This window comes from Schistocerca americana, chromosome 3, assembly GCF_021461395.2.
Source record: "Schistocerca americana isolate TAMUIC-IGC-003095 chromosome 3, iqSchAmer2.1, whole genome shotgun sequence".
NCBI classification, from domain to species: Eukaryota; Metazoa; Arthropoda; class Insecta; order Orthoptera; family Acrididae; genus Schistocerca; species Schistocerca americana.
This window is the reverse complement of record NC_060121.1, coordinates 347,460,680-347,487,232: the sequence shown is the minus strand read 5'-3', so window position 1 is coordinate 347,487,232 and position 26,553 is coordinate 347,460,680. Positions and strand designations below refer to the sequence as shown.

Below are 26,553 nucleotides of genomic sequence, written 5' to 3'. Positions count from 1 at the left end.
ACGAAAGATCCGTATCCAAAGACTGGAATGTTGCACAGGTCACACCAATATTCAAGAAACGCAATAGGAGTAATCCACTAAATTACAGCCCCATATCACTAACTTCGAAAAGCAGCAGGATTTTGGAAGATATATTGTGTTCGAAGGTTATGAATTACCTCGAAGAGGACGGCCTACCGGTACAAAGCACGGATTTGGAAAACATTTGTGATACACTGTTAGCTCTTTGCACATGAACCGTTGAGTGCTATCGACAAGGGATTTCATGTTGATTTCGTATTTCTAGATTTCCAGAATGCTTTTGACACCGTACCCCACAAGCGGTCTGTAATCAAATTGCGTGCTTATGGAATATCGTCTTAGTTATGCGACTAGATTCGTGATTTTCTGTCAGAGAGGCCACAGTTCGTAGTAAATGACGGAAAGTCATCGAGTGAAACAGAAGTGCATTCTGTCGTTCCCCATGGCAGCGTTATAGGTCCTCTGCGGCTTCTTATCTACATAAATGATTTAGGAGACAATCTAAGCAGCCATCTTATGATGTTTGCAGATGATGTTGTCGTTTACGTCTAATAAAGTCATCAGAAGATCAAAACCAATTGCAAAACTATTTAGGTAAGATATCTGTACGGTGTGGAAATTGGCAACTGACACCAAATAAAGAAAAATGTGAGGTTATCCAAGTGAGTGCTAAAAGTAATCCGTTAAAATTCGGTTACACGGTAAATCAATCAAACCTAAACGCCGTACATTCATATAAATTCGCAGGAATTACAATTACGAACAACTTAAACTGAAAATAACACACAGAAAATGTTGTGGGGAAGGCGAACCAAAGACTGGTTCTATTGGTAGAACACTTAGAAGGTGCAACACATCTACTAAACAGGCTGCCTACACTACATTTGCCCGTCCTCGTTTGGAGTACTGCTGCGCAGTGTGGGATCCTTACCAGATAGTGCTAACGGAGTTCATCGAGAGATAGTGTCACGGACGTGATACAGGATTTGGGGTGGAAATCATCAAAACAAAGGCCGTTCTGCAGGATCTTCTCACGAAATTTCAATCACCAACTTTCTCCTCCTAATGCGAAAACATTTTGTTGACGCCGAGCTACTTAGGGAGAAAAGATCATCATAATAAACTAAGCGAAACTAGAGTTCGCACTGAAAGATATATATGTTCCTTTTTTCCACACGCTGTTCGAGATTGGAATAGTAGAGAATTAGTGTGAAGATCGTGCGACGAACTCTCTGGAAGATGTGATTTGCAGAGTAGCCATGTAGGTGTGGATGTAGATGTAGAGCTTCCCATTGAAGAGCGCTTAACACAAGGTGACTCCGTATCTCCAAAACTATTTTTGTCAGTCCTAGAAGAAGCAGTATCTAAATTTAATTGAAAAACAAAGGGCATCCAAGTTCTGGGAAATATTTAAAAACCTGATATTTGCTGAAGATATTGTTCTGTTTGTATGCAGTATAGCGAATACTAGTTAGCGAACTTGCAGTAGTCTGCTCTGAATTTGGTGTCAAAATGAACTATGACAAAACCAAGAACATATGAGCGAATGGACAACCGAGAAAAATAAATGTGTTGGCAGTAACAATTGAAAAGGGTCACAGAATATGTCTGTTTCCGTCAGCTTGTAAACATGAAAGGAATCTTAAAACCAGAACTATTTCGATATTGGCTGGCAAACTCACGGGAGCTCTTTAGGTCTAAGATGTCGGCTGAGCTGAAGCAAAGGGTTTTTCATCCATGTATGTTACCAGTAAGAGCTTACGACTGTGAGACATGGATATTGAATGAGTTCAGTGCCAGAAAAGTCATACCAGCTCAAAGAGGCATGGAAGGACATATGTTGGGTTACACATGGAAAGACAGAAAGGAATTAGTAAACATTAGACGCACAACCAAAGTCAGTGACATAATGGAAAGAGCAGATTCCTTGAAATGGCGCTGGGCTGGCCATTTTCTCCAATTTACCAAAAAGAAAGACTGGAATATCTCTGGACAAATGGGCAGAGACTTATGAAGGGCAGCTGGATTCAGCTGGCAACTGTAAGCTCAAAATCGACAGAAATGGAAGAACCTGGCGCCATCCTATGTTACACCCCGGCTCGAAGAGGCCGTATCAGCAAGTGACTGAACTAGCTGACGATGATGACTATATAAAGAACAAGATTTTAGTACTTTACACGAGATAATATCAACTCCGTAACGATTTTTTATTTTGAGGGAGTTCATTACATTCCGTATTTCTTTGGAAGAGCCTGGAGTTATTGTAGCTTGCCTGTATTTACGTACATTGTTCCTTGCGTTTTGTATCATTGCCCAAGCCCCTAGTGTCATTGGCAAGATTCTAAGCCACTTCAAGGAAGGAATTGTTAAATGTATTGGCTACCTGACTGCTGTCGTTTATTATTTGGCTGTTATGTTTAATAACAAAATTCTCTTTTAATAATTGCACATATATATTTAATTTTGTTACATAAATTATTCATTTCAGATATTATAGAAAGATGTTTTAAACACTTTCCTTAAGATAAAACAGTATTTCTTGTAATTTGTAAGCAGTCCAATTTCTCTGTTTGTCTTAACCAAACAGTTTATTTCTTGCACATAATATTTTGTTTTCATTTGTAATCTAGAGCTTTCTTATGTTTTATTACTACCATACTTTATTCTTTATTGTGAAAGCAGCTGTTAAAGACTGAGCGAAAAATATACACTAAATTTAGAACTGACAACTTCCACATTATACCAGGTGAAGAAGTATGAAACCGGAATTTCCCTGTAGATGGTGCTAGCAGGTATTGTAGAGCCCATAAGGCCGCGCCTGCAGCGCCATCTCCTTCCTGTAACGGCTGACGACGAATGTCAACACACAGCAACATCGGTACCTGTTTCAAACCCGTAAACATGTCGAGTTTCATGCCTACGAACTACGGTTAGCGGACAGCGTTGGCTTTCTGTTATCATTTCAAGAAAACTGCTGCGGAATAGCATCGAATGCTTGTCGAAGCTTTCGACCGACATGCTCTTGGGAAAACACGGTGTTTCGAGTGATTAAAAAAATTCAAAAGTGTTGATTTTGATGCGAGAAACTACGAGCGTTGGAAACCACCGAAAAAGTTCGAAGACAACGAGTTTCAGGCGTTATAGGATGAAGATGATACTCAAACCCAACAGGAACTCGCGAAACAATTGAATGTGACGTAGAAAGCCGTTTCTCTTAGGTTAAAAGCTATGTGAGAGGTGCAGAAAGTTGGAAAACAGGTTCCGCATGAACTGAATAAAAGACAACAAGCAGACCGAAAGACCACTTGTGAAATGCTGCTCGCCAGAAACAAAAGAAAGTTGTTTCTCCAACAAATAGTGACAGGTGACGATTTTGAGAATCCTAAGCGTCGTATATTATGGGTCAATCCAGACAAACCATCGACATCCACTGGGAAGACCAAATCGCTTTGGAAAGAAGACAATGTTCTGTGATTGGTGGGATCACAAGGGTGTCATCTATTCTGAGCTGCTAAAACCTGGTGAAACCGTTAACACCGATCGCTACCAACAGCAAATGATCGATTTAAATCGAGCATTACGTGAAAAACGACCGGAATATGGAAGGCGACACAAAGTCATATTGCTCCATGATAACGCTCCATCACATACAACAAAACGGGTTGGGAAGCGATCGAGGCGTTCAGTTGGGAAATACTAGGAAATGCGGGTTATTCTCCGTCCGATTACCGTCTGTTTGCATCACTGGGACACGCTGTCGCTGAACAATGCTTCAATTCGTATGAAAATGTACGAGAATGGCTCGCTTACTGGTGCGCTTCGAAAGAACTATTTTTTTTTTTTTTTTTTTTTTTTTTTTTTTTTTTTTTTTTTTTTTTTTTTGCCTTGGCCACTCATAGCCTGTCGGAGATGTGGGAGAAATGTATAAATAGTAACGGAGATTAATTTGTATAAAATGTTGTTTATTAGTTTCTAACAACAGACGTGTAATTATTGCAACCAAATTCCGGTTTCATACTTCTACATCTGGTTCACATCCCTCCAGTCTGTTTCCTGTATTTCTACCTTAAAGCTGTGTGTTGTCTGTATATTAATTGCTCTAACTGTGATCAGGTAAGTTGTTTGGCATTGCTACTTGTGCATATGGTCACAGAGGTCATTCACTGCTGGATAAACATTCATATCACCTTTACATGTTCCCAAACAAAAATTTTGTTTGTTAGAGTAATCTCATGGTAATATTAACATTACTTGCTGAAAGTATTAAGTAACATTTCCAAACTCTAATTTTATTTGAATATTTCATAAAATTAATATTAAAATCTCCACACACTGTCATTTGCTCTCTTTTTATGTTATGTTGTGTGTAATTATTCTGATTTGTAAGAATGTTCGAACGTTTCTTATTGCGGATACGTATACACTGTAACAATTATAAATGATTTTTCTGAGAGCAGTACTTCACACACGAGGAAATACGCAAACAAATGAAGCACACCGGTTGTTTCATCTAACGCTGAATAACCTTATATAAACTATTTCTGTGTATAAACGCAAAGTACTTCGCACTTAGAATTTTTCACGTAATAGAAATATAAACAAAAAACATCAAGACGAAAGTTGCCCCGTTTTTATCGTAAACAAATTAAAACCTGAATGTGTGATTTATCTTGTTACTAAATTTTCACATTTAAGTAGTAATCCGACTGGAATCGTGAAATTTCTGTATTCTGAAGCGGAATGCATTTATTTATTATGTAATATAGATCCGATTAATAGCTTTACCGTAGCGCGAAATGACAGCGTCTCGTCTGCAACCAAAGATATGACAGAGTCCGCAAACCAATGATAAGTACATGGCAAAGAGTAATTCCCATCGAAACACGTGTTAGTTTTCCTTCTTACCCCATTCGGATATGGGAAACTTGATGCATGGTTGCTTAAATGCCTCTGTGTCTACTTCATCTATCGATGACTTCCCACCACAAAATCGTCATTCCAGACACAAATTGATACCTCATATGCTGGTACCTTCGTTAATAATCGTTGGTGTAGTGCAGAGTCCAATGCTTTTCAGCAATCAGTAAGTACTACACCCCTCCTGAATGCCGTTTGAATGGCTTTCATGATGTCTTACGCGAAAAGCGTGATTTAGTTTTCACGTGATCGCTGTTTACGGAATTCATAATTAATGCCGTCGGTAAGGTTATACTATTATCGATATTTCATTACGTTTGAGCTCGGAATATGTTCTAAGAGTCTGAAACAGGCGCATGTTAATGATATTGAACGAAGATGGGTGTGAGCTGTGCCTTTGTTGTAGTGACTACGATGTATTATGGTTAAGGGAGGAGAAGAAATAAAAACTTTGAGGTTCGCCGATGACATTGTAATTCTGTCAGAGACAGCAAAAGACTTGGAAGAGCAGTTGAATGGAACGGACAGTGTCTTGAAAGGAGGATATAAGATGAACATCAACAAAAGCAAAACAAGGATAATGGAATGTAGTCTAATTAAGTCGGGTATGCTGAGGGAATTAGATTAGGAAATGAGGCACTTAAAGTAGTAAAGGAGTTTTGCTATTTGGGGAGCAAAATAACTGATGATGGTCGAAGTAGAGAGGATATAAAATGTAGGCTGGCAATGGCAAGGAAAGCGTTTCTGAAGAAGAGAAATTTGTTAACATCCAGTATTGATTTAAGTGTCAGGAAGTCATTTCTGAAAGTATTCGTATGGAGTGTAGCCATGTATGGAAGTGAAACATGGACGATAAATAGTTTGGACAAGAAGAGAATAGAAGCTTTCGAAATGTGGTGCTACAGAAGAATGCTGAAGATTAGATGGGTAGATCACATAACTAATGAGGAAGTATTGAATAGGATTGAGGAGAAGGGGAGTTTGTGGCACAACATGACCAGAAGAAGGGATCGGTTGGTAGGACATGTTCTGAGGCATCAAGGGATCACCAATTTAGTATTGGAGGGCAGCGTGGAGGGTAAAAATCGTAGAGGGAGACCAAGAGTTGAATACACTAAGCAGATTCAGAAGGATGTAGGTTGCAATAGGTACTGGGAGATGAAAAACCTTGCACAGGATAGAGTAGCATGGAGAGCTGCATCAAACCAGTCTCAGGACTGAAGACCACAACAACAAGGGAGGGGCTAGGTCGGCTGCAACCTCTGAACACAATCTGACAGGGACTCCATCACGCCCTGAGACCTCACCAGTTTTAGTGATGTCAGCTGTTTCCAGACACCACAGACATTAACATTCTTATCACTCGTTTCTGAAGTGGTGTAAGAATTAAGCGAGAGCTGTACATTTAGATCCTCCTTTCTACAAGAATATATGAAAATGGAGTTCCGCGTTTTATTTATTTATTTTTTCTTTTGCTTCGCTACAGTCATATCAGTTTCTGTGTCATCAATGAGTGTCTGGACACTAACTTTTTTGCCATTCGCAGGTTCTACTTACTGCGTGCCCCAGTAGGAATCTTCATTATTCAGGGATATGACAGGAACGATCATTCGAGGAAAGAAAGTCTATTAAACAAGGGCTCTGAAATGCGTATCTTAAGAACTATGTGCACTTCTTAATCTTTGGCACTGTGAAAAAATATCTTCTACGGCGAGCTCTTAGGTTTCTATTTGTTGGGAGGAGGTAGTATGGACCAAAACAAGATGTGAAATGAGCGTATGGCATTACTGGCCGGGAGGCCCCATCTGGGGAGGTTCGGCCGCCGAGTGCGAACCTTACTGCAGTCGACGTCACATTGGGCGATCCACGTTCCGATGACAAGGATGAAATGATTATGAGGATAGCACAACGCTCAGTCCAAGAGCGGAGAAAATCTCCAATTCGGCTGGGAATCGAACCCGGGCGCACTGCATGGGAGGCAAGCACGTTACCATCCGGCTAGGCAGGCGGACGCCAAAACAAAACAAAAAATTGTCTAGTAAACATGTGGTCCAATGATTCAAATTCCTTACCTTAAGAACTGTGAGCAGTTGTTGAGTAGAAGAGATGTGTTTCTCAGGGGCGAAGATCTAGAGGTACTCATAGCCCGTAAGGTATACACTTTAGAGCCGCTGTTTATCGGACAATTTTTTTTCTTCTTTTGGTTCATACTACCACTTTTCAAACTATGAACAGCAAATACCTTTACTTTTAATAAATGGTTCAGAACCGTTGCCTTATAAAATGTGTTTCAACATCGGACTCAACGAAATTAACAGTAAATATCAAAATGGTAAGCGTGGAGTACCAACTCCCCAGTATATAACCTTTGAACCTTTTACGAAAAATGAAATACTCTAAATCGAATAAACTTAAAGTGACATACAAAACCTATTTGACTACACCATGAATTATACAAAGAAAGGCAGGAGACCCGTGGATAAGTATGGCAGAGGAAAGGTATATTTTGGTCAAAAAGTACCGTGTAGTTTGTAGCCAATCCTCACTTTTACTTTTTACACTATGATTCCATTTGCTAACAGTCTCCTAAAGCTCTAAGAAGGAGCTTATATCATTTACGTGACTGCCGCCTGTGTGGGTAACGTTTCTGGTGCAGCTATAGTGTGTGCTGCACAAAATTAACCGTAAGAGGCAGCTGCATCACCCTGTACATTCCATAATGACGTTGCTCTTAAATTATTCATCACAATTTGAAAAGAATGGCGATGACCATACTGCAACACTACAGGAAAAAATTACCTTTACTACTAATTACTGAAGCTGGCAGTGGTTCAAACAGAAATTCAGTACACAGCAGCAAAAATTTTAGATTTGCCCATTAACATAAAATGTCTAACAGGTAACAATGCCAGATTTAAATCTAACCTAAAATATTTCATCATGAGCAACTCCTTCATGGACGATTTTTTATTTTAAAAAACGTCCTAGTTGCTAAGTACTGTATAGTTGAACGAGCGGGCCATAAAATAATACGTTCATTAATGTTAACAACAATCATGTATAAATATCCTGTGAACTATCTCGTTCCTCATTATATCGATAGGAGAATTGTACAGATGCTCCATGGAACATGTTACTAACTAACTAATATACTAGCTAACTCAGCTGAGACAATGATGAACACAATTTGGTTCCCGTCGCAGGCTTCTGGAAGACGCGCTACACCATCCTGCTGCTGAACTTGTCGGGTCTGGCCATCAGCTACGCAACGCGCGTCAACATCTCGGTGGCCATCGTCAACATGGTCAATGGGACGGCGTTGCTGGAGAGAGACGCCACTGGAGGTACGCAGCTGATCCGTGACCCAGACTCCTGCCCAGGCGAGCTGGTGCTCAATGGTCCGGACGGACACAAGGTGAGTTGCGGCAGGCGTAAAGTGTGCCATGGGACAGGCAGCCGGATGAATCTACGCGTAGCATAGAATTCATAAAATTAGCTAGTAAGAGTCTAATGTTGTGGGTCGTATATTTTACAAATCAAGCCGTTGCTGATACGCCAATGCTATACCAACCCACGTCCTTCCTGCTGTAGTTACAGAGAGTATGAAGTGCGACAATAAAGTAATGAGACTGATGTGAAAAAAATGTTGCTTATCGTTTTAGTCGAGATTAGTTGCCTCCTTCAAAGTAGTTCCCTTCTGAATGCACACACTTTTTCTAGCGCTTCTGCCATTGATGGTAACATTTCTGGAAATCGACTTCTGTAATATCCTCCAAGACCCGCGTCACAGTTTTTTGGACATCTTGTGTTGTTTGAAAATGGTGTCTCTTGACCGCCGTTTTGACTCTTGGAAATAGCAAAAAATCGCATGGAGCGATATCTGGTGAATAAGGTGGCTGTGGTAGTACTGAATTTTGTTTTGAGGTTAAAAATTGCTGTACTGACAGAGCAGTATGGGATGGCGCATTATCGTAATGCAGAATCTAATTATCAGCAATGCTGGCACGGACCCGAAGAACTCTTTTGCGAAGTCTTTCTAAAATTTCTTTGTACTAATATTGGTTAACTGTTTCTCCAGGAGGCACCCACTCTTTATGAACAATTCTCTAGGAATCAAAGAAGCACACAAGCATGTATTTCACTTTTGACTTTGACATGCGAGCTTTTTTTGGTCTGGGTGATCCCTTTGAGCACAATTGCGAACTTTGGCGTTTTGTCTCTGGATCGTGCTGAAAAAACCAACTTTCATCACCGGTGATAACACGACTCAACATTCTAGTTTGATTTCGGTTTGCTCTAACAGATCAGCTGCCACATTTTTCCGTGTTTCTCGCTGTTGTGGTGTGGGATTTTTGGGGACCATTTTTGCACAAATCTTTCTCACACCAAGATCTTCAGTTATTATTAGACGAACCATTTCTCGATTGATGTTCAGTTCTTCTGCAATCATTTTCACGGATAATCTTCGATCAAATCGTACGAGTTCACGCACCCTGGCCAAGTTGACATCTGTCCGTGAGGTTGATGGTCGTCCACTGTGGTCTTCATCTTCATCATTCGTTCTGCCTTCACTAAAAATTTTATGCCAACGAAAAACTTGAGATCTTGACACTCTCCAAAAGCCTTCTGAAGCTTACAGTAAGTTGTCGTCGCGTTTTCAACCAATTTAACGCAAAAAGAAATGGCATACTGTTGCACAATATTATGCGAATCCATTTCCATGACGAGAGACACAAACATGTATTAACATGTATTAGCACAACTCACGACTGAGCAGTTGCATCGATGTGCCGCTTGAGTAGAAGCAACTTATAGACCAAAGTCAAATATATTGTGCCTACACAAGCCTGCAGGGTTGGCACATCTTGCAAAGAAAATCAGTCTCATTATTTTATTGTCGCACCATGTATGACGATCTGAAAACACTGACATCTGGGCGCTTCCTACATGTCAACTCATACGCTCTTACTGAAGCATGCAGGAGAGTAAGGATAGCTGCGAATTAGTATGGAAGCTGAGTGCATGACCATGCTGTTGTAAAGTAGCATTGACAAGATGAAATGATCGATTGTCGTAATCAGGCGACCTTTGGAAAGCTGTATTTCGTGAGACTGTGGAGGGTGTAAAACGAAAATTAATTATTCCAATGTACCCGTTTGCAAACGTGTTTCCTTAGAGGAAGAGTCGTGTCTGGAATAAGTTCTATGCTGTAGTCCACACCTCAGACGAAAAACACAAATTTCGTCGATTGCAAACTAACTGGTTATACTCTTATTTATTCCACCTCCACTATAAGAAAACATTTGTGCTGTGTCAAACGAAACCCAGCAAGAGCAACTTCACTGTTACGTCACTGCAACCAAAAAGCTTGTTTTTTCTGCATCTTTTGATCATGACACTTGCATTTATAGGTTAATACAATTTCTGCACTTTGTCGAATACTCTTGTAAATTTATTCTAATAATAATTCACCATTTATAGGATGTATTTCATCCTGATGTCGTCTTTCTGCTTGTATCGTCATCACAGATTCGATACCATGTCAAAAATGCAAGTCAAGGTAACTACATGGCATGAATAGTAGACATTAGATATTAAAATAAATTCACAGCAGTCTTTGAAATGTTTTATACACATATATAAGTATATCCATACACATGGATTCATACATACACCACACAAACACACACACACACACACACACACACACACACACACACACACATATATATATATATATATATATATATATATATATATATATATATATATATATATATATATATATACAGGGTGATTCGCTAAGGTATGCAAATATTTTAATATGTTATTCTACAAGTAAAACTAAAGAAAAAAGTTCGCATAAACATAGGTCCGCAAATATTTAGTTACGGAGTTCCGGATGATAAAAGATTTTGCTTGAAATTTAGCAACTTCGCTAATATGAAGCCATAGCAAAACTGTACGAGGTTAGAGTAAAGCACGATTTCCGTTTATTTTGTTGTTATTGATCTGATGAATCTAATAAAACATGTCCCAGACACTTATCTGCAGTAGTTCTCCAGAGTATCCAGAGAAGCAAAGAAGTAATTTCGTAAAATTTATAATGTATTAACTACTTGACCCAATTTGTTTTTTAAATTCCAGACAACTGCACAAAGCTTTCAACAGAAGTTGTAGAGAAATAAATTTTGGAAAAATGATGGTAATAACGTTAACTGAAACTGTATGAATATGTCAGATAATCTGCCTTTATTAATACCGTAGCACATGTGAATTCAGGTTAAACCGGAGAAAACAAAGCTCAGTGTTAAGGAAGTTGTGCAGTGGACATACAATTTCACAATACATTCACAATAAATTTTCAAAAATATCTCCACTGAGTTCAGTGCATTTAGCTGCACGTGTATGAACAGATTTTGTTGCTCGTTTCAGTTTCACAGAGTTGTTCTTAATTTCGTCTCTTACATTCATAATGCGAGCAAGTAATTCCTCATGTGTATTGGCTTTGTGCTCATAAACTATGTCTTTCATCCATGCCCATACACAAAAATCCATTGGCATTAAATGGGGCGATCTGGGTGGCCACAGATGTGTAGCACCACGACCAATCCATTTCTGTGGAAAATGTTCATTTAAATGAGTAGTAACGGCGTCGGTGAAACGTGGAGGCGCGCCGTGATGTTGAAAATACATTTGCAACCGCGGAGCAAGTGGAACATCTTCGAGCAAGCGGGGCATTTCTACTTGAAGAAACTGTAAGTACGTCTCGACAGTTAGACGTCCTGGGAAAATGAATGGTCCAATAAAGTGTGTGTTGATTATACCATACCATACATTTATGCTAAATCGCTGCTGAAAATTGCGTTGCCCTGTTGCATGTTTGCTTCAGATCATACGTGCTCGTTATGGAAATTATTTATACCATCTGGAGTAAACAGTGCCTGATCAGTATATAAAATGTGTTTGCGTAACTGCCAATTAGTATTTAACCAATTGCACAACTCCAAACGAAGAGCAGGATCTCCTGGATGTAAATGATGCACTTTTTGGTCCTGGTGAGGGTACAGATTATTGTACTTCAGTGTACGCCATACTCTAGATTATGAAATGCCTAATCGTTGAAAGATAAGTCGTGTACTGGTACTCGGGCTACGTTGAACAGCATCGATAATATTTTCATCATCATCTTCACGTATCTAGCGCTCATACTGATTATGAACGCTAGGTGGAGAATCTGTTTCCCGTAACATTCGAAATACTCGACAAATGGTTCGTGCATTCGGAATCCGAGTTGGATAACGTACGCGATATTCGTTAACTGCAGCCGTAGCATTACCATCACATTTGCCACAAATAAACACCATATCGGCTTATTCCTACGTCGCAAATTCGAAAGACATCCCTATTTCGTAAATACTCTACAAACTACAACAGTTACTATGTGGTTTCACTTAAATATTTCACTTAAATGTACTGTTGTTGTTATGTTCTTTCACTGAACAATACCGAAAACTAGCTCGTTTCAAGGTTAGGAAACGACTGAAACAACTCACTAACGGTTGCCAACAATGATATAAACATTTCTACATTCTTAATGGAAAGTAAACAAATTTACTTGTATAATAATCTTTGCTTCTCTGTATGTTCTGGAAAACTACTACAGAGTCACGTCTGGGACATGTTTTATTAGATTTACCAGACCAATAACAACAAAATAAAAGGAAATAGTTCTTTACTTTAACCTCGTACAGTTTTGCGATGGCTTCACATTAGCGAAGTTGCTAAATTTCAGGCAAAATCTTTTACTAGCCGTAACTGCATAACTAAACATTTGCGGACCTATGTTTGTATGGACGTTTTTTCTTTAGTTTTACTTGTAGAATAACATGTTAAAATATTTGCATATCTTCGTGAATCACCCTATATATGTATACAGTATACTGTAGGTACGTACATGAATGTACATAAACATACTTCCAAGTATACATCTATATCAATAAATGTACAAACAGAACAATATTCACTGCTAACCGTTCAGTCATTCTATTAGTATACAATAATTGCCGTGCATAGTGGCTGCGTGTGTAGCGGCAACGGCGTGAGTACGTTGTTGTACTTGGGAACTCACGAGTTCGTTCTCAAGCAACGAGCTTTCAAATAAATGGACAGCGGCAGAAAATCGCAAGCTGAGTCTCTGAGCATACGGGGCGGTAGAGATAATTTCTGATGTCTGATTTAGCAGTGGGTTCTGAAGTTCAATAAATTTCTTGCGACTTAACCATCCGGTTCTTTCCTTGTGATTTCGAGACCTATCACCACTATTGCCATCAGGAACAAACTTTTGACTGTATGGCTGACAGAGTGGGCAGTAATTTCCGGTTGTTTGCTTATGATGCCGTGGTGTACGGTAAGATGTCGATGCTGAGTGACTGTAGGAAGAGACAAGATGATTTAGACAAAGTTTCCGGTCGGTATTATGAACGGCAGCTAGCCCTAAATCTAGAAAAATGTAAGTTAATGCGGAAGAGTAGGAAGGTCAAACCTGTAATGTTCGGATAAAGTATTACTAGTAACCTGCTTGACGCAGTTAAGAGTTTTGAATATCTGAGCATAAAGTTGCAAAGCGATATGAGGTGGAACGAGCATGTAAGGGTTGTAGTAGGGAAGGTGAATGATCGACTTCGATTTATTGGCAGAAATATAGGAAAGAGTGGTTCGCCTACAAAGGAAACCGCATACTGGACGCTGTTACGACCTATTCTTGAGTATTACTCGAGTGTTTGTGATCCGTAACAGGTCTGATTGTAGGAAGACATCGAAGCAACTCATAGGCTGGCTTCTAGATTTGTTACCGGTAGGTTCGAATAACAAGTGTTATGGAGACGCTTCGGTAACACAAATTGAGAAAATTTAGAGAACTAGCATTTGAAACTGACTGCCGAACGATTCAACCGCCGTCGACATACATTGCACGTAAGGACCACGAAGATAAAATACGAGAAATTAGGGCTCATACGGAGGCATAGAGACAGGCTGTTTTCCCTCGCTCCATTTGCGAGTGTAACAGAGAAGGAAATGACAAGCAATGGTACACGGTGCCTTCCTCCACGCAACGTACGGTGGCTTGCGGATTATGTATGTAGATGTAAATCTAGATGTAGATAATGGCCGTTTCTGACCCTTTGAGATTAGGGCCTTTCACCTTATATTTTCTTTAAGAGAGTAGTTAAATAAAGTGCAGAGAGATAAGAGAATAAATTACTGAAAGTTCTGTGTGAGAGTGAACAGCAATTATGCATGAGGAAACGTAAACTGTAACACTTTTTGATCAAGGCGGAGATGCATAATGGAAATGGGCGACGATGATATGATCCTAGCAAACGTCTGTTTGAGATTGCGTCTAATAAAGTCTTGGTTAAGTGGAAAGTTATTAAAAGCGTGGACACATTTACGTATAAATTTCTGAAACAAGAAGCGGAGATCGCTAATGGGTCTTTGATAGTTGTGGTATTCAGCTGAACTACCATCATGATGACTCTTACAGACGCCCAATGACGACAGCCTTTTGCTTTCCGTTTGTTACGTCAGTCTGTGACAACAGTACAATTGGAAGTATGTGTATACTGTATCTTGTGTCATGACATCATTTAGAACCCACAATTCATCAATATTTTTGATTACTAGAAACAATCTTGAAAGGAAAACTAAACTTACTCACGCGAATAGAAGGATGTCAACGAAATTTGTTGCCTGTTATTAAGAGAACCTAATAACGGAAGTTAGTACTGACTTGAATGTAATTATAGGACACAATGTCAACGAAAATAGTGCGACCAGATCTGCCTAGACAAAATTTTGTAATAGAGCTGCAACTTCAAAAACTTCTCTGGGCCATGTGATTGCGAGGAGTAGTTTTCAGTGGTGTAAGATGGGTAAAGTTGGACTGCTGACCGATGAAAACATTGATTGTTTCTGACTATCCTACTTTTACATTGTTTCCTACCAAAGGATATATTTAGATCTGTAGCACGCATTCCTAGCTGTCTCTAATATTTCAGGCGAGCATACCATTTACCGTTTTGTGGTAGTAATCATTATACGCTTGTGTGCAAAAATTAGGTCGAAATTAACTTTCGCTTGCTGTGTCACAGGTCGATCAAACTTGGACCATGCATATAAAAGACTACTACAGTATAACAAATAACTGAAAGTAATACGCAATGGCACATACAGAAATCACACTTTTACTTGATTGCATTAATCATCGCTATTCATGATCGCTCCCTGGACATTACAAACGGCGTGATGAAATTCCTAATAGAGTCTGTAATTACCACGGAAGGCAATACACACTCGGCAATGTTCTACCACTCTGAACAAAAGGCCGGTAAGGAGTCCTCAAGGTAAGGCGTTCCATTCTTCAAAAAATGGTTCAAATGGCTCTGAGCACTATGGGAGTCAACTGCTGAGGTCATTAGTCCCCTAGAACTTAGAACTAGTTAAATCTATCTAACCTAAGGACATCACAAACATCCATGCCCGAGGCAGGATTCGAACCAGCGACCGTAGCGGTCTTGCGGTTCCAGACTGCAGCGCCTTTAACCGCACGGCCACTTCGGCCGGCGTTCCATTCTTCCACCAGCGCGGTTGACAGCTTCTGGACATGCTGCAATACGTCTCTTCAATGCAACACACACATGTTCGATGATATTGTTTGGGTTAACGGAAACGCTGCTTCATTCGCCGAATATCCTTTCGTTCCCAGAGCTCTTCCGTATGCGCCGTTTGATAGGTCGCGCATTGTCATCCACGAGAGTGAAGTCAGGGCCGAATGCACACCTGCAAAGACGCGCATGGGGAAGGGGTACAGCGTCACAAGAACGTTTACGTGTGAGGGACCCCATTCAAAGATTTGCTGGTCAGTAAGCCAATGTAACATTTTACTTTCCGATGCAGTTACACCTAGACCATCAAAATATTTATGTTCGACAACATTCCTTGGTGCATTACGTATACCAACGACTAGGCATATAAGGCTACATCCAGCATCGCCGAATTTGATCGTTGTTGGGAGGTATCTACATATAGACTCCGTTAGCCATCAAGCGGTGTGTGGCGGAGGGCACAATTCGCGCCAAATATATTTCCCACCGTCTGTTCCACTCGCGGATCGCGCGAGGGAAAAACTATCTGAACGCCTCAGTACGAGCTCTAATATCCCTTATCTATGAATGGTGATCATTGTGCGATTTGAAAGTTGGTGGTAATAATGCGTGCTCTACATCCTCGGCTAAGATCGGATTTCGGAATTTAGTGAGCAGGCCCTTCCGCTTAGCGCGCCATCTATCTGCAAGTGTGTCCCACTTCAAACTTTCTATGAGATTTGCAACGCTCTCGCGATGGCCAAATGTACCAGCAAAGAATCTTGCCGCTCTTCTTTGGACCTTCTCAGTCTCTTGAATCAGACCCAACTGGTAAGGGTCCCATACAGACGACCAATACTCTAAGACTGGACGAACCAACGTCTTGTAAGCTAATTCCTTTGTTGAAGGACTGCATCGCTTCAGGATTCTACCAATAAACCGCAATCTAGAGTTCGCCTAGCCCGTTACTTGTGTAATCTGATCATTCCATTTGAGATCCTTTCGAATAGTCACACCCAGATACTTGACGGATGTTACCGCTTCCAAAGACTGGGCATTTATTTTATCCTCGTACATTAATGAAGATTTTCGCCTTGTTGTACTCAGTAGGTTACACTTACTAATATTGAGAGATAGCTGCCAGTCATTACACCACGCATTTATTTTCTACAAATCCTTATTGATTTGTTCACAACTTTCGTGTGATTCTACTTTCTAGCAGCCTACAGCATTATCGGCAAACAGTCTAATGCCTCTGTCAAAACCATCAACTAGATCGTTTATGTAATTCGTAAAAAGCAGCGGACCTATTACACTGCCCTAGGGCACACCTGAAGTTACGCTTGTTTCTGTTGAAGTCACCCCGTTCAGGACGACATACTGCTCCCTGTCTGTTAGAAAAATATCTATCCAACCGCATTTGTCATTGGATAGACCGTAAGCACGCACTTTTTGCAGCAAGTGACAGTGCGGAACTGAGATCAACCTGGAGTCGGTATCTAGAGCCTGTTGTATATCATGCACAAAGAGGTCCAACTGTGTCTCGCATGACCACTGTTTCCTAGAACCGTGCTGGTTTCTGCAGATGAGCTTCTCAGAGCCTAGACATGTCATTATGTCTGAACACAGAATATGTTCCATGATTCTACAACAAATCGATGTCAGTGAAATTGGCCGGTAATTTTGTGCATCCGATTTTCTTTGAGTAAAAGTGTCAAGTCTGTTCGTGTCATTGCGTATTTCTTTTAGTTACCTTCTGTACTGTACTGTACTGTAGCAGTTCTTTCCATATATGGTCCAAGATTCATCGAACTATATTACTTGACAATGACACATCATGCGAAATTGCTTTCGTCTTTACGTTTTCATCCCGGGGTACAATGAAGCTGTGTTCTCTAAAGAGGATGTCGTTCAAAGATGAGGATTTACCCATTCACACGTTTGTAAAGTCTGATGATTTCGTTAGGATGCATGTGATGTAACACCTCTTCTTCGTTTCCATAATTGGCAGAATTCAGTATTATAGGTTATTTTGTGTTGGAGAAACAACTGACGGCTCATTACACTCCTTCTGCATTCCTCAAGATACTGGCGACATTTTTTTGCGATGGGCAGTAAGTTGAGTTAAACTGTTACGGTATCTTAGACTCGACCACATTATACTAGATGGATCTCATATTTGGTCTTGTAACTGTAGAGTTTTAATACACATTACGAAATGAACATTTCACAAAAAAAACTTTTAACTTGTATCCACATTGCAGGATGGGGAATTTATGTGGGACAAGCAGATGCAAGGAGAGATCCTCGCAGGATTCTACTACGGTTTTACGGTTGGCCACATACCGGGAGGCGTACTCGCCGATCGACTCGGTGGTAAGGCCGTCATGTTGTTCGGCATGCTCGTCTCATCCCTCCTGACAGCCCTGACACCGCTGTCTGCGTGGGCTGGCTACTACGTACTGTTCACGAACAGGGTCCTCCAGGGACTGGCTCAGGTATCTGCACTTCTTTCCTTCTTCCTTTACTTCATAAATGCCTATTGCTTGAATAATAGTGATCCAGGTAAGTGCTTTGGACAGCCATAATACAACAATAAATAAGTTAAATAAAATACTAACAAACGTATCTTGGGAGAAAAATATTTTAGGATTACCTTGGCTCTCGCTACCGTCTTATCAAATAATCGCAAATAGCTATTGACTCCGTAATATCTCTTCGTTCTATTTTACTCAGACTCTCTCCTAGTACTCTGTGTTACCTTTCTGACACCTACAAAACGCCGCTCGTATCGTCGTCACATCTACTGAATCAATAACAACATGTACTGATAAGCAGAACATCCCCGACCCTACTCTATACCACCCTCTTCACCTTTTTGAGAACGACAGTATGGTTACACACGTTAATATGCTCGTACTACACAACAAAAACATAAATACAGAACAATGATTTACAATAATGTTAAGTCTGCGATGGACTTGCCTGAGGTAGACGACAGTTTCTGGTAGCAGAATGATGGACGATGTGATTTCCGGGTACTTTCGCCGCTGCTGACCAGAGACGGCTGCAAGATGGTTTGATTTTACTAAGTGCACTGAAAGCTACAATGGCTTTGAGAGTCATGAAAAATAGAAAAGCTACTGGAATACATGGAATAAATGCAGAACTAATTAAAATGGAGGGTTATAACTAGATAGAAGCCTTTTACAATTACTAAATAAATATTGGACGAACTGCAAGAATCGATACGCTTGGTATACAGCAGGAGTTCTTTATTTTTTCAAGAAAAGGAAACATAATGACTGTACAAATTATTGTACCATCAGTCGTCTAAAGACTGGCTACAAACTATACTCAGAGATAATCAATAACCGCATGAGGAACAACGTCACATAAGCTGTTACTTCAGAAGAACAAACTGGCTTTAAATCAGGTCATTCGTGCACAGAAAATATCTTTGTAATTAAAAACATTATAGAAAAAGAGAGGGAGTTTAATATAGAAACCCATATAGACTTAATCGAACTTGAGAATTGTTTTCACCATGTGAGCCGTGATAGTTCATGGAAGATTATGTCTGAATGTGGATATTCTTGTCACCTAATAGAGGTAATGAAAAGCCTTTACAAACATACAAGCATTGCAATAAACACAGGTAGGAATCGATTAGAAGAAATAATTCTTAGCCAAATTGTTGGACAAGGGTGTGGACTATCACCTATCCATTTTAATATTTACATTGACTTCATTCTTTGTAAATGGAAATGTATAGTAAATGAAGTCATTAAGCTAAAGAATGCGCAAAATCTGAATGTACTTTTGTTTCCAGATGATATCGTTATTATTCTAAAGAATGAAGATGACCCCCAAAGATCAGTATACAGTTGAACGAAATATGGAAGAAATACAACTCTAAATTTCTAGTAATAGAACGGAAATTATGGCATTCCGAGGAAAATATCCTGTCAGATCAAAAATTGTTTTGAATAATTCGGTTTTAGAATAAGTCTCTCAAATCTCTTATTTAGGCAATGCTGTAACTTTTGGTTTTGACTCATACTTAAAATAAAATACATAAATTCTAAGCTGTCTGCGGCACAATTAGCAGAACATTGGGCCATGGAGTACAAAGGGAGGCCATAATATGAAACTGTATAAAGTGATGGCAGTTCCTGTGTTATTCAATGAAAGTGACAGCTGAGTTCCCAGAAAAAAACCTAGAAAACAAAATTCAGAAAGTAGAGATGAGATTCCTAAGGAAGACGAAGGACTGCACAAGAAGGGACATGACTGGAAATGAAAATATTAGAAAAGATTTAAATATTTTCAACATGAATGAAGACTTGGAACAACATCTCAAGGAACTGCCAGGTAACGGAATTCCACAAAAATCCTGGACTACAAGCTGAATGGGAAGATAGGGATGATTTGTTTGTAAGTTCGGAACAAGCAATAGCCTACTCGTTGAAAGGAAGATGATGATGGTGACACTGAAAATCATGTCCACTAAAATTGAATTTCCAGAAATAATCCAAACGGCAAGAAATGTTGTACATTCTCGAGGGAAAACCCCTGCACGGGATTCATTCGAAATGTGTTAGTTTAAACACGAACGTTAGCGGCGAGTCCACCAGACGTGGCACAAAGCACTGTCATCAGACAGTAACAGAGTGGTTCCTAACATATAGTATCGACAGTCGCATCCTGGAGGGAGCACATACGAGGAACTATTTTGTGCCTCCGCTACAAGTCTTTCAAATAGGCCATTCATCAGTCAATACTTACGTCTACCACCACAGAGATTACTGGAACCCTATGCTACTTGATGTATCCGCTAAATAGTTCACATGATGACGTTCGCATACTGAGCACAAAAATTAAGCTACCGCACGCCGACACTCGGCACATTTCAGTTCCCGTTCCAGCAGTTGTCGGACAGTCATGACTCGGCATCCACCCAGCAGACAATGCTGCAGTTCTCTACAGTTGCCTACAGTGTATGCCGAGTATCTTAACATTACCCAAGTTGTAGTTAAGGTGTTTGCTTACTGAGAGACTGAACTTGTACTCTCTGAATTCTATTAGACAGATGTCCCTACTGTGTTAGGTTAGATTGAGTTTGTGACGACCCTGCATCCTCCCTTATCGATATACTTGTCACTCTTTGTGAACTTAGGTCGTAAAGCTATTAATGTGCTTTACCGCAGATACTTTGCTACTTTGGTTCCCACCCTGGGGTAATTACCAAATGCGGAGTAAAATGAAATTTCCTGAGGGGTATACACAAGAAGGCCACGAAACAAATGACCTTTCTAGACCCTGAGAAACTCATCTGCAGAAACCAGCACGGTTTTAGGAAACAGCGGTCATGTGAGACACAGCTGGCCCTCTTTGTGCATGATATACAACAGGCTCTAGATACAGGCTCCCAGGCTGATGCCATATTTCTCGATTTTCGAAAGGCGTTCGACTCAGTTCCGCACGGTCGCTTGCTACAAAAGATGTGCGCTTACGGTCTATCCGATTATATATGCGGTTGGATAGAAAGTTTTCTAACAGACAGGGAGCAGTATGTCGTCCTGAACGGGGTGACTTCAACAGGAACAAGCGTAACATCAGGTGTGCCCCAGGGCAGCGTAATAGGTCCTCTGCATTTTACGATTTACATAAACGATATCTGGTTGATGGTATTGACAGCGGTCTTAGACTGTTTGCCGCTGATGCTGTAGTCTACAGAAAAGTAGTATCACACGAAAGTAATGAACAAACCAATTAAGATTTGCAGAAAATAAATGCGTGGTGTAATGACTGGCAGTTATCTCTCAATATTAGTAAGCGTGACATACTGCGTTTAACAAGCCGTAAATCCCCATTAATGTACGAGTACAAAGTAAATGCCCAGTCTTTGAAAGCGGTAACGTCCGTCAAGTATCTGGGTGTGACTATATGAAATGATCTTAAATGGAATGATCAGATTAAACAAGTAATGGGTAAGGCGAACTCTAGATTGCGGTTTATTGGTAGAATCCTGAAGCGATGCAGTCCTTGGAGTATTGTTCGTCTGTATGGGACCTTTACCAGTTGGGTCTGATTCAAGAGATTGAGAAGGTCCAAGGAAGAGCGGTAAGATTACTGACTTAGCCATCGCGAGAGCGTTACAAATCTCATTGAAAGTTTGAAGTGGGACACACTTGCAGATAGACGGCGCGCTAAACAGAAGGGGCTGCTCACTAAATTCCGAAATCCGATCTTCACCGAGAACGTAGAGCATATATTATTACCACCAACTTTCAAATCGCGCAATGATCACGATTCAAAGATAAGGGAAATAAGAGCTCGTACAGAGGTGTTGAGACAGTGGAACAGGGGGGGGCATATGACTTGGGAGCTATTGGAGAATATATGTAGATGTAGAAAAGCATTTTTTTAAAATAATTACTATAGTCAATACTTCGTAAACCTGAAGTACTGATTACTAATGTTGCTAATAAGCAGTTTACCTGCAAACGATAGAATTAATGTGTCACAAAATGTAGTGGATGTTACAGCTTGTCAAATAAATGTATAAACGCCTTCCTCACATAGTCACTCGCTACACACATACATAGTATGGAAAAAAACTTTGTGTTCTGCCTTACGGCAGGTCTTGACATGGGGGAAGCCTCGTCAGAGTGGTCCACCGCATGAGCGTCTAGGGAAGTGATCCCAGAGGTGGTTTCCCGTTGCCTTCCACTGATGATGATGAAATGATAATGAGGACAACACAACACCCAGTCCCTGAGCGGAGAACATCTCCGACCCAGCCGGGAATCGAACCCAGGCCCCTTGCCGTGACAGACTGCCCTGCTGACCACTCAGCTATGGGTGCGGACTACATTGTATGCTACTATTATTAGTCACAGTGATCGGACACAAAGAATTCTGAATTATTCTAGTTTCAATAGTTGAGAAATAAGTTGTCCAGTCAGTGTATATGCTCCGTGTGGATAGTAAGCTTTGCTTTCTGAGAAGGAATTGCAGGCAGTGCTCTTGATACGTTGACAGTTGCTTCATTATTCTAAATGGAAAAAGACTTGTTATAAATAAGTAGTATTAATTGTTTCGTTGACTCAAGTTAGTTGTTTAGTAAAACATCTGCAAAAAGTAACTAGCATTTATCTTTCACCATTTTAAAAATAAAAGTGTTCAAAGAAAATTCATTTTCAACTTAAAGTTTAGTTCTGTTGGTGATGAAGAGAGGGGGCGGGGGCGTAGAGGTACTAGTTAATATCTGAATTCACTAACGGGTAATGGTGTCGGAAAGTGTGGGAACCACTGTGTTAATCCAACTACCGTTGGATTAGCCGAGTCCAGCATTGCAGAGTAATCGTTGCCGACTGAAAATGCTGTCAGCAGTAGTGATTATTGTTGCTTGGCACTAGTGCTCAGCCCGCCGCTCAAGTCAGTGCCAGGCGGGAGGTGGTGTTCAGACGAAGTGAGCACCGGCATTGTTCGGATGTACTTCCGAATTTGCTTTAGGTATAATTATTCCTGCCGCGTTATGTTCACTTTAAGGTTTAAATGTGAAATCATTCATGTCGTATGTTAGTATGTGGAATGTTGCTAAAACCGAGAATATTTAAAAGTGTCTGAAATCAGTAATGAGTTCGGCAATAAACCGTACAATTTGTGATCCGAACGCAGCTACTGTTCTTAATCGAATCCACAATTATTCGCTTCCTCAAACTATCAGTAAATGAAATAAATATATTGTTAACTTATTGGATCGAAGAGAGGCAACGTCGTCGTAACATAGCACATCTAGCAGTCGTGTTAAAAGGTCATCAGTGACATGCTACCCCACAAAGCAAAAGCTGAGTATCCACTTTCGTATGTACTGTCAACTGGGGCAACATTGGCTCATCTTTTCATTTTCTTTGACATGTAAAGCTCTGATTAGTGGATGGGATGCTCGTACACTGCAATGTAACATTTTTTCAAGAATCTGTATCTCATGCAGTATTCTCATATTTTCGAAACTGTTTCTGCCTGAAATATTTTTTTCCAAAAAAATTGGGGAAATATTACTTTTACTTGTGATAACTTTGATCTACATGTTGAAATCTGTTCACAGCAACCTAAAAAAATACACTGCACCAATGTTCGGTGAAATAAGAATGATCGTATGTTTAGCCAGTTGATATCTAAGTTCAATGAATTGTTTGTTTCCAAAAGCTGAGTTACATAACTAAAATTTGAGATAAAATGATCAAGGAAAACACTATTTGCTTTATTTTTATTAAATCAATCGTTTCAAAAGCACAACGCAATTTGAATGTTAATAAAACTGATTACGCTAAGCAGTCTACTGCTGCAACAGAAAATACGTTCATTTTAGACCCGTTTTTCGTTTCGTGTATTTTGCGAAACATTCTCCCAGTAATACACCTTCTTAGCATCAACTGAGAATGTTAAAAAAACACCTCTTTTTTCTTTGGTTCTTCTAAGAATGCCTCTCCTACCATGTCGCTTCAGTTTTGTTCATTGGCAAACACCTGCTGCCTGTTTAGTGAAACACTTTCACACTTTTTGTACCCAGAAATTTTGTGATGGGTAATGGCCTTTTTTAGACCCTTCAACAGATCATTTAGTAGGACAGTGAACATATGTCAGCTTAACAGGAAACAATTCAATTTAAAATAGTAAAAAACTTTTAAGGTAAATGACAGTAGGTGACAAAATAAACAAAGCTTCAGGCTAAATTATTTGGGCCAAAGTTATCCCAAAACGTGAAACAGTTTACCCCATTACCAAATATTGTGTTTATTTCATAATAAAACGAAGCATTAGAAGTTTCATCTTTACACCAAAATTTAAAATGAAATCCATGACAAACAGATGAAAGTTGGAACACTGCTATTCTACCTCGACTGGCAGACCTGTCACGTAACAAGTGCTGCTGCAGCAGCAGATACGTGAATTACAGTAACAGTGCAGTAGGAACAGAATACATGTTGATGTATGTATGAGCTGCATGGCACAGAAACATTTTTTTTTCTCTGGGACAGTGATACCAACAAAGTGCCAATGTTACCCCAGCTGACGGTATATGCTTTTAATAAATTATTGTTTTTGTACTCATGTATTACTGCTGACGATTCTCTTTTACAGCGTACCAGCAGGGCACATCCATTCAGATACATGTATCTGTGGCAGGTCTTAGCTTAATGCTACCTTTATGTTGGACACTTACCTTACGTGTACACAGCACTTACTATGCTCTCAGAGTTAACTAAGCTGAGCTGAATTCTCTCACATGGAATCCAAATAACATTCATCTTTTCATGAACACATTTCATTAGTTTCCTGTAACTTGTCTACATTGCACAGGCGGAAAATGCCTTTCATAAGGCATAGCCGCACGCTTTTTAAAACACAGTTCACTTACCTCGCCTGCTCAACAGATTTAAATGACTGTCCAGTTAGATATTCCAATCTTTGAAAATAATCTAGCTGTCATTGACCATTTAACTATTCAAAATTACTAAGAAAGGTGTTTAAAAAGTCAAGGAACATGCCCATAATGCCGAAATCAGTGCTTCCAACAGCAGACTTAAAGCTATATGGAATGTAGTGAAACGACAGAAAGCATACCAGCCACAGAAAAAGACAACATCAGTACCAAACTGAATGGAAGGGCTATAAATGATTGGGTGGCAAATGCATTTAATAATCATCTCTTAAATATAGTAGAAAGCATAGGAACAAACAGTTCAAGAACAAAATCACAGCAGTATGTCGAATATGTAACTTTCATAGAATTTAATCTAATGAATATGTCACGAATCTCACCTTCTGAAAATAGGAAAATTATACAGTCTCTCAAAAATGAAAGCTCATCTGGTTTTGATGGTGTTTCCAATAGAGTACTAAGAATTTATTCCCATGTAATAAACCTAGTCTTCTTTTAAATGTGTAGTGCATTACTAATTAAAGGCATTTTTCCAGAGAGACTGAAAGATGCCATTGTTAAACTCCTCTTTAAGAAAGGTGATAAAAGAAATGTCAATAATCACCAATGTGTTTCACTGTTGACATCATTCTCCAAAATGTTTGAGAAGCTGGTGTATTATAGAATAGTATCTCTCCATGGCAACAACAACAGTGTTTTTAGCAAATCACAATCTGAGTTTCAAATGGGTTGCTCTACTGAGAATGTAATTTATATGTTCACTCATCAGATTTTACATGCATTAAATAGTAAAATGGCACCAGTTTGTATTTTCTGCGAACTCTCTAAGGCACACAACTGTGTGAATCACAGTATTCTAATAGATAAATTGATGTTTTATGGGATCGATGGTGTAGCTAACCAAAGGATAATGTCGTATCTAACTAAAACAATTCAGAAAGTTGTAACTAGTAATTCAAGTAATGTAGTTCAGGGACATAATTCTGACTGTGGAGAAAGCACATAAGGAGTTCCCCAAGGTTCAATCTTCATGTATGTAAAGGCTCTTCCATATAGTACACAACAAGTAGAACTAGTTCTTTTTGCAGATGACACTAGTATTGTAATCAATCCAAGCATACGTACAGAAACTGAAGAAATGGTAAACAAAGTTCTTAAAAGTGTCACTGACTAGTTTTCTGCAAACTTGATTGATGGTCTCACCATCAATTTTAAAAAAGATACAACATATTTAGTTCTGCACGTCTAGAGGTATTACATTAATGATAAGTGTAACACAAGGCGAGGAAATAATAAATAAGGTCGAAATTTCTAAATTCTTAGCAGTCCATATTGATTAGAATTTAAACTGAAGAAGAAACACAGTTTGAAACTCCTAAAACAATTTAGCACTGCCACATTTACCATTGCAAATTTTGGGGAGGGGCAAATCAGTAAGCTTACGTATTTTGTGTATGAAACTTCCTGGCAGGTTAAAACTGTGTGCCGAACCAAGACTCGAACTCGGTACCTTTG

The 26,553-nt window shown here is 39.6% G+C and overlaps 1 protein-coding gene across 1 annotated transcript in view; it reads left to right on the top strand.

Moving 5' to 3' along the window:
* LOC124607213 (sialin-like) overlaps window positions 1-26,553 on the top strand; it is a 123,004-nt gene that overhangs the window by 11,035 nt on the left and 85,416 nt on the right. The window contains exons 2-3 of the mRNA XM_047139483.1: window positions 8,142-8,353; window positions 17,849-18,082. Coding sequence (XP_046995439.1) covers window positions 8,142-8,353; window positions 17,849-18,082 — 446 coding nt within the window. The remainder of the gene's footprint in view (window positions 1-8,141; window positions 8,354-17,848; window positions 18,083-26,553) is intronic.